This window comes from Mus pahari, chromosome 4 (genome assembly GCF_900095145.1).
Source record: "Mus pahari chromosome 4, PAHARI_EIJ_v1.1, whole genome shotgun sequence".
Classification (NCBI taxonomy): domain Eukaryota; kingdom Metazoa; phylum Chordata; class Mammalia; order Rodentia; family Muridae; genus Mus; species Mus pahari.
In genome coordinates, this window is record NC_034593.1 from 111,522,378 (window position 1) to 111,532,175 (window position 9,798).

Sequence of the window (9,798 nt, forward strand, 5' to 3'; positions counted from 1 at the left end):
GGGTGTGGCCTTATTGGAGGAAGTATATCACTGTGCATGTGGGCTTTAAGACCCTCAATCTAAATGCTTGCAAGCCAAACTTCTAGCAGCGTTCAGATGAAGATGTAGAATTCTCAGCTCCTACTGCACCATGTCTGCCTAGAAGCTGCCATGCTCTTGCCTTGATGATAATGGACTGAACCTCTGAACCTGTAAGCCAGCCCCAATTAAATATTGTCCTCATAAGAGTTGCCTTGGTTATGGCGGCAGTTCACAGCAGTAAAACCCTAACTAAGACAAGGGTCTTGCTATGTAGGCCAGGATGGCTTAGAACTTGTGATCCATGCTTCAGCATTCAATGTTCTGGGATTACAGGCACATGCTACCACTCTTGGCTGAACTCCAGCTTCTTTTTTTTTTTTTTTTTTTTGGATTTTTCGAGACAGGGTTTCTCTGTATAGCCCTGGCTGTCCTGGAACTCACTCTGTAGACCAGGCTGGCCTCGAACTCAAAATCCACCTGCCTCTGCCTCCCAAGTGCTGGGATTAAAGGCGTGCGCCAACACTGCCCAGCAAACTCCAGCTTCTTAATGTGTGAAGTTGACTATATTTTTGAAGTGAGTTTTGATAGGAGTTTTTGAATGTTATATTAGTATTCTTTGCTTGGCCGAAGTTCAAATGCTACATTGAGTGCACATGTGAATTAAGTATAGCCATGTGTTTATATTATCTTATAATATAAGCACACACACACACACACACACACACACACACATATATATATATATATCTTATATAAGATATATATTATATATAATATATATTATATAAATATATATTATATTATATTAACTCCATTCCAGCAAAGAACATGACAGCTCTGGTGGAGCCTAAGCCCTTGCTTTGAATACCTTATCAGGCCCCTTATCTTCCAACATCCGCAGAAGACTTCTGAACACTTTGGTCTGTCAGCAGCAAGCATCCTGTTGGTTTGGCTTATCCAGACTCTTTATGCCCTAGTGTCCTTAGTTATTCCCCCCTACACCTTCCCGCTTGCCCCTTCACAAATCAGCTGTGTTTGAAATTGAATGCCATCTCTTCCCCTACTGCAAGGCTCCGGTGCTGCACTTCTTACATTATGGCCTGATACTGAATCAAGCCTCTGCCATGCTTTAGCAAATGTCACAGAATGATGAAAAGAAAAGGAAAGAAAAGAAAAGAAACACATAAACGAAAAAGGAGTTAAAATGTTGCCATGCAGTATGAAATCATTACACTGTGTCTGAATGCTGTATTAGAAAAAAAAAACTAAATTCACAGACCAAGTATTCAACAAGAATAAATCTCTTTTGCAATGAAAAATAACTCAAAATGAACTTTACACGCAAAGAAACAATAAGCCTCTTGACTTGGTTTTCAAGTTACATTTATTACTAATATCGTTTGGATTTTTCAGTCCAAATCTTTCACATACAGCCTTTGAGGACAGAGAGAAATAGAAATAACAACCTAATAGAAAAGTATGACCTGTGCAGCAGTTACTTCTACTTTGAATAGAATCCAAGTGTGAAAATCCTTTTCTTAAGAAACAAACATTTCAAAAATAATTCTGCAATTTTCCATTATAACTGTCCCTAATTGATATTTTTTCTCCAAAGCTTTAAGTCACTAATACACATGCATATCTGTGATTAAACCCCACTAAGTGCATGCTCTCCAAGGTGCATGATGCTGCCAAACATGAACAGCCTCAAAAACAAAGGGACTAGAATCTGTGCAGCCATCACGCTCAGAGTTTAGGTTAAAATTATCTACTAAGGTTTGACACCTATGCAGTGATGCAATGTTTAAACCTGGATGGGAGGCAATGCCAGATTAGCATCTCTGTGACTGTGCTCAACCTTTAGAGCAGATTTAGTAAGCCACTATGTCGTTTCTGATGATTGAAATATATCTGCAGCAAATGTGGCATAGCTTTTAAAGCCACAATGCTTCTGTGCAAGGGCTATTGCTTGGAAAATGAGACCAACTTGTTTTATTCTTCTTAAAACGGTAGCATAACATCCCAACCATAAGAGCCAGGTCTTGGGGTGGCTGAATGTCAGTCATGGAACTGTATCATGTTCTAGTCACCTAGAGGAAAATACTATAGTGGGCCTGGTACTGAACTGCAATGGTAGTCTTGTATTCAAAGGTATCTACACAATTTGACGTGTTGAAGCATCACTGTGTGCTAAAGATACTCGTGTCCTTGTGAAGGAAATGTGCAGCCTTTCTGTTGCATGGAACACATTCAGATAGCTCAATATCAATGCTAATTTCTGGTGTGGTACAAGCAGAAGATAAGTGCATTTTATAATAATATCTAAGACATTTGCTCCTTGAATCAAATGAGTTTTAGCAAAGAGTGTGCTGGGAATCAACTGGCGAAAATAAAGTCTAGTACTTACAAAAGAAAGTAGCAGGAGAGAGTGTGGACCCGTTAAATAACATCTTTTCTTTTAATCCTCCATTTCTAAAACCAGCCTGATCCAGAATGACTCAAACACCTCTTGATAAATTTGATGACAAAATTGAAGCCAGTAAGGATCTTAAGCCACTTCTTAAGACTCCAGTGGCCTAACATTATTCTTTTAAGATTCTATACATAAAAAAAAAACCTCATGGATGCCAATAATTATATTTTATACCTTAAGGGAATTAACACTATATTGATTTAGATAAATTAACAGTGAAAGCTTTTGCTCTAGTTTTTCTAAAACTTGTAACTCAGGCTGGCATGGAATTTTCAGGAGCCTTTTCATTTCATCTCTCGGAGTGATGCAGACATAAGGCACCATGCCAGCTAGCAATCATATTTTGGGAAGTAGTTATCTATTTCTTTGCTGCATGATTGAACAAATTAGCATGTGGCCACTCTCGCCACTTACTGAGAATTCTTCAATTTTCTTTTTTGTGACTTCAAATGTAACAGACAGTCTGCATCCTCATAGTCCATTTTTATTCTATGAAAGATACCATCATGATGATAAAATGAAGAGTTAGAAAGAAAAATAATTACATTTGAAAAGTCAAGGAAAATTTTAAATTAAAAGAGACTCTGAATAAACTTGATGATGATATGAACTACTTTGGATTCCCTTGAATTTAACACTTTGAGGTATGTCGGTAAGGAGCAGGTGTTGATCTGTTCGTGGTCATGTTTATAAGGCTGGGTTGGTTACTGGAGAGGTGAGTCAGTCGCCCAACTTCCTCTGAACGGCCCAGAAGCAGTATGCTGCTTGTATATACTTCTCCTGTTTGTTTCTATAAGCGATCAGGCACATCAGTTGCACAATGACGGCACATTCATCCACTACTTCCTTAAATCCATGAATAGTTTTATCTTTACATCAATCTTCACTCCACATACACAAAACCAGCCACTTAGAAATTCCTTTTGGGACCTTCAGTGACGCATTTCTTGGCACTAATAACCTCGTCCACTCCTAAAGGTAATCTGATATTTATGTGATGAGCCACCCGCAAACAACGCATCAAAGGTCATTCAGCCGAGAAGATCCCGAGATAGCAGAATTGTTATGAACCTAAGCAATTCGACAATCCAGCCTTCTCATCTGACAAATGAGGACATTTCAGCTCACATTTTCCCGTCTCAGGCTGCTGGCTTTGAATAGATTGGAAATAAATCCAATACCTAGATTTGTGCTTTCCACACGTTGCAGTTTTCTTCTAAGTCCATATGGCTCGTGTAGTTACCTCACCCAGACGTATTCCTGTCTAAAAACATTCCCACCCTGTCCAGGCATAGTGGTGCCCACTTGACATCCCAGCACCGCATAGGCTGAGGCAGGGTGATACCATGAGTTTGAGGATAGCCTGAGCTACAAAAAGAGTGCCACACCAGCCAGGGCCACACAGCAAAGGACTGTCACAAACAAACAAAAGAAGAAGAATAGAACATTTCCATTTCAGCCTTCTAATTCATCTGAACTACACCTAAAATGTGTTAGAGAAATGCTTGAAATAACACTAAGGAAATTCTTCTCTGTATGATTATTACTTCTTGTTGGGCTTGTCTTAGGAATTAGTCCTTATAGAAAGGATGGGACCCAGCCAGAGGAAAGCCTGGAGGCATGGGGACAGGCAATGGGGTGACAGGTGGATTAGAACAAAGTAAATGGCACATGCATTTTATATTTATACAAAGAATTTTATATTCCTCACTATTAGAAGTACATACATCCTACTACATCCTAGTCTAATAATTCTTTATTGGGCTAAGGCACATAGAAGAAAACGTTTAGATTCGCTGTCTTTATGCGAAGACAAAGTTGAGTTGCATGGGACTCCTTACAAATAAAATTAATATTTTGAATTTTTTTATATAAGTGCCAGAATATCAACACAAGAAAATAATTCTTTTGAGGCAAGGTCTTATGTACTCCAGGCTGGCCTCAAACTATGTGCCTGAGAATTATCTTGAATTCCTGGTGTCCTATCTTGTCTCATATGCACTGTGATTATGGGTGTATGCCACCACGCCCTGCCCACTCTGACTCTTGTCTACCTAGCAGTTGCTTAGGCATCGGCAGACAAGGAAGTGACCCACGCTTGTGTGTTTACACACATGTACACTCAGAGAAATGACCTGTGAGAGCCACAGAGGACTAAACGTGGATTTAAGTCTATATTTAAAAGTAAAGAACCCTACCGAGGCTCGCTAACAACAAAATCCACACAATTGTCACACAAGCTTTCATGGTTGGTGTCTCCACCCCCTTGGGTGTGGGTTATAGTCATAGCCACCTAGTGGAAGACAGTATTCAGACCTAGTTTCCACAGACATCGCTTTCAAATCATTTCTGGACTCCTGCCCATAACACACATATGGCAACTGGGAACTATATAAGGAGTGGCTAGACACATGGCTGTTGACTGGGGACGGAGCAGTATACTCTTGCCTTTCCGAAAAGCTCATGTTGGTCTTCTGAGTTTGAGGGACAAAGGACAGTCTCCCTTTCCAGTCCTCTTGGGACCCTGGAAGCACCTTCCTCCGAGCTGCGGAGACTACATGTGCCACGATGGATTCCTGGATGTTCCTGGGTCTGAAGGCGTCATCCACTAGACCGAGAGGAGACCTGGACGCTGCTTCCCAAGGTGTCGGCCTCTTGTTAGCTTTCTCCAACTCGAAGGTTGGTTTGCTGGAGTAACTGCAAGCAGACTGGTACAGCCAGGGAGATGCAGAAATGTTGGGCGGGGCTGATCTTCCAGGGAGAGAAAGGGAGCGCCCGCTCTCCTAAAAACAAACAAAATGTTGATATAGCTCATTCTCTTCTGTTTGTGCTTATTATTACTGCAAAGCGCTCATAGCATCATTACTGAGCACTGCACAGATGAAAGCCCTGAAGTCCCTTGTCCTTCATCCTGAAGCCTGGACCGATTGTCTCCCTTAGCTTATTTCGGGCTCTGGTCTGCTGCGTGATTCCTACACTCCTCATTTGGCCCTCTTCATTGTTTCCCGTTTTGCTCTCATAATTCAAACTGCTGCCACGTCTTTCCCAGGAGTAAGCTCATAGCAGGAACCCTGACACCACCAGGATCTGCCCATCTGTGTACATCCCACCCCTCCCCCGCCTGGACCCCAGACCACATCACATGGTTTACTCCTGCCCTGCTTCTCCTGGCACGAAGTAAACAAACCAGGGATAACAGCAGAAATGGGCTGGAAACTCCTATGATTTTTACTTTTTCTGAGTGACTTTTGATTGCTTGTCTTATTTTGGTCGACTGAATGCAATAAACGCTACTTACGAAGGGGTTACCAGTGTAAAGGAAGGACGGACCCCATTCTTCTCGGAAAATATTTGTGTGATGAAGGTTGCACGACATGAGTTTTTATTCTCTGTCTCAGTGTCTCTGTCTGTCTCTCTGTGTCGGTGTCTCTGTGTCTCTGTCCCTGTCTCTCTTTGACCATCTCCCGCTCTTTCTCTCTCTTGCTGTTTTAGAGCGATGGTCTCATTCTGTAGCCCAAGCTGAACTCTGGGCAATCCTACTGACTCAGCCTCTCCAGTACCAGCTAGGAATGTAAGCCTGAGCCACCAAGCTCTTGTGGGTTCAGTTGTTAAAGGCGAGACATGGTCTATGTCTCATTTACATTTTGGCCCCATTTTTCTTTTTAATATTTATTACATCCCAGAGTCTTTCAGAGTTCTCTGCAACATTCCTCTGTGCTTGCTAAATATTCTGAATAATCCACAGCAGTGTGGCTTGTTGGAAGTTTTGTTCGCCCTTTACTCTTCTGCTTTTCTAGGACACTAGCTGCTAGCTAGCCTGTTAATGTTCTCATTCTTCACTCTTGTTTACATGAGACTTGCTTAGACAAACTGTAAAAGAAGAGGAGGAGGAGGAAGGGGGAGGAAGGAAGGAAGGAAAAAAGAAAGAAAGAAAGAAAGAAAGAAAGAAAGAAAGAAAGAAAGAAAGAAAGAAAGAAAGAGGGAGGGAGAGAGGAAGGAAGGAAGGAAGGAAGGAAGGAAGGAAGGAAGGAAGGAAGGAAGGAAGAAGCAGCAAGAGCAAGGAAAAATGAGTCAACTTTGAATGTGTTTCAAGAGAGGAGGGAGAGAGAGAGAGAGAGAGAGAGAGAGAGAGAGAGAGAGAGAGAGAGAAAGAAGAAGAAGAAGAAGAAGAAGAAGAAGAAGAAGAAGAAGANAGAGAGAGAGAGAGAGAGAGAGAGAAAGAAGAAGAAGAAGAAGAAGAAGAAGAAGAAGAAGAAGAAGAAGAAGAAGAAGAAGAAGAAGAAGAAGAAGAGAGAAGAGAGAAGAGGGAGAGGATCTTGCTGAATAAAATGTTAGATTCAAAGTTCCCAGTTTCTAACCATTTCATTCTTATCTGACTACATGGATAGTAACCCTGGGTTTGAGGAAGATGTCTCAGGCTCAGCTGGGTTTTGTTTTTCAGCATGCCCTTCCTTACCCATGCCACATGGGCACACCACGGGAGACGACTGAGTCTTGATCTGTGTATGAAGAGATGTCAATATAGTAGGGGCCGGCTCTCTCCTCGGAGTCACTAAACCTTGCCTTTGATGTTGCACCCTGGCAGAAGTTTGTTTCTGTCAATGTCCTTATCTAAGTCCAGAGCTGTGGCAAACTCCCTTGATTATAGAACCAGCAAGGGAGGCAGTGGCTTTTGCCGCCTTTGACCTACATCTACATTTTATAATTTGACAAGATCTACCCATATTTTATATTACTCATGCATAGATTCATAAACTTACTTAACATCTTTTATGAAATATCTAATACTGCCAAACACTGTTCTATGAGCTAAAAATGCAAAGACAATAAGCTCTGAGCTCTGAAACCCCAGATCCAGCACCATTTGAGTCCCCATGGCATGTCTAAAAAATACCCAGCGAACAGACACTCTACCTGCCTTGTCAGGAAGAAAGAGGGTTTTATTTTTATTTATTTCTTACTCTGTGAAAAGACTGTGAAAGAGCATATATCTGTGCCTCCCTTTGTCAGAGCTATAAAAAGGATGAACAACTTTGGTTTCCAGAAGTGCAGGGAAAATTCTTAAATTCCAATGCTACGTACAGAGGCTCATCTGGTTGGGCACAGCTCTTTCAGCCCATAATGTTGTTCACAACAGCACAATTGAGGGGACAGTAACAGATGAAGGAACCCAGGACTCTATGGAAATGCAGGGCAGACTGAATTCACACACACACACACAGATACACACACATACAAACACAATACACACATACATATACATACATGCACATAAACACACACATACATACAAACATAAACATACTCATACACACATACATATATACACATACACACATACATACATGTACACATATATGCACATGCATACACACATACATACACATACATATACACATGATGTGACTGTACATACATACTACAGTGATGTGTATACATATCACTGGCTAAAAGAAATTTATTTTCTCTTCCTTCTCCCAATTCACTTAGTTTGAAAATCTTCTGAGAAATTGAAACTTAATAGAAATTAAAATTTCTAAGAATTTTCAGTGATACCCTAATATGAGGGATGAGGCTTTTTTTCTTTTCAGCTAAAACATAAATGTTAATTAGTCAATTATGAACAGAGAAAAGTAAAACTCTGAGATGTGCTTATAAAAGAGGAAGTCAGGGCTTTCTGGGAGGGGGATTAAAAATCTTATTGAGCGCTGAAGAGATGGCTCAGCAGTTAAGGCCCTGGGCTGCTTTCCCAGAGGTCCTGAGTTCAATTCCCAGCAGCCACATGTGGTTTACAACCATTTGTAATGGGATCTGATGCCCTCTGCTGGCTTGTAGGTGTACATGCAGAGAGCGTACTCCTATACATAAAAATAAATCTTCAAACGAATCACCCTGAAAGTCAAATGAAATTCCACGTGGAATGCATGTTTGAGAAGTATGGAGGCACCGTGGATTGTGCAATGGAAGAGGAGCCTGTCTCCATGAATAAACTGACGATTGTTCTTTACATGGTCCCACCGCATGTGCCTTTGTGGTCCATTAGCTGTTAATCATGAGGGTATAGACCTGTAAATTATCTTAGGTTGGAGATATAATCACAATATAAATAACTCGATTTTAGGTACATAATTGTTTTGCGTCTGCCCAAAAGACCAAATGCTTCTATTCTCACATTCACCTAAATCCCTAATTTTAATCTTCATGCCTTGTCTATTGGTATTACATCTTTCTGTCTGTCTCTGCAAGCTCCTACTGCCCTCTACTTAGCTGCTAGCTGAAGCCACAAGACACGCCTTGATTCAGAAATGACAAAAGGACCCAAAAATACCAGAGGCATTTCTTCAGTTTTGAAGTTTGTATCTGGTGTGGTCGAACCCAGCCTAACCCCGTGGACTGTGGCCTCCACTGTGTGCTTCATTGCTATCAAAGAAATCAAAGAACGCCATATTATAGTGTATGTGTGTGTGTGTGTGTGTGTGTGTGTGAGAGAGAGAGAGAGAGAGAGAGAGAGAGAGAGAGAGAGTGACATGCCACTTCCTCAGTGTGGAGGTTAGAAGATGGTTTTCAAGAGTGGGTTCTTTCCTCCTGTGTGATGGAGGATTAAATTCACGGCAGGCTTGCATGGTAACTGTTCTTACCCACTGAGCTCTTCTGACTAGCCCAAATGAAAGATTTTTTTTTTTTTTTTGGTTAAAGAGTATTTATCATTTATTGGTAACTAATCTGTCAAGTTGGCTTTCCTGGTGACCCAGTCAAATTGTTTCTCTTTGCTCCATTATCTTTGAAGTTGTGTTTAACAAAGGGAAAGAGATTTTTTCCATTGCCCAAACCAAACAGGTTCTGGCATCCTGTTTACTCTTCAGGACAGTTCTGTAGCTATTCAAGTTGCCCAAACCAGTCTTGAAGGCTCCACCTCTGTCTAATTTTAACTTTAAGAGAAGGGGTTCCTGTCCTTTCTCCATGGAGTCTTGGGGCTCTCCTGCTGTGGGGAGGGGGTAGGGTAGGGCTCTCTCTCTTTTCCCCTCCCAACTTGCTGACTCTGACTCCCGCAGTAACTGCAAGGATAAAGAAAAGCAAAGAGAAAAGGACTTTGTTTTTCAGCAACCCCATCTTCGGGCTTTTAGGTCTTGGAGACAGACAATTTGAGAGGGGGAGACTTCATAATAAAGACACAAAGATTGCTCCCTGAGGACCTAGCCCATAGTTCTTCATTCTTGCTTAATGTGGAGGTGTGTGTGTGTGTGTGTGTGTGTGTGTGAGAGAGAGAGAGAGAGAGAGAGAGAGAGAGAGAGAATGAGAATGTG

At 41.4% G+C, this 9,798-nt stretch overlaps 1 protein-coding gene across 1 annotated transcript in view; it reads right to left on the reverse strand.

Annotated features, from left to right (window-relative positions):
- Positions 1–4,714: 4,714 nt before the first annotated feature.
- Positions 4,715–9,798, reverse strand: part of Synpo2 (synaptopodin 2) — a 145,851-nt gene continuing 140,767 nt past the window's right edge. The window contains exon 5 of the mRNA XM_021195775.2: positions 4,715–5,277. Within this exon, the coding sequence (XP_021051434.1) occupies positions 4,738–5,277 (540 nt within the window). The 3' untranslated portion in view covers positions 4,715–4,737. The remainder of the gene's footprint in view (positions 5,278–9,798) is intronic.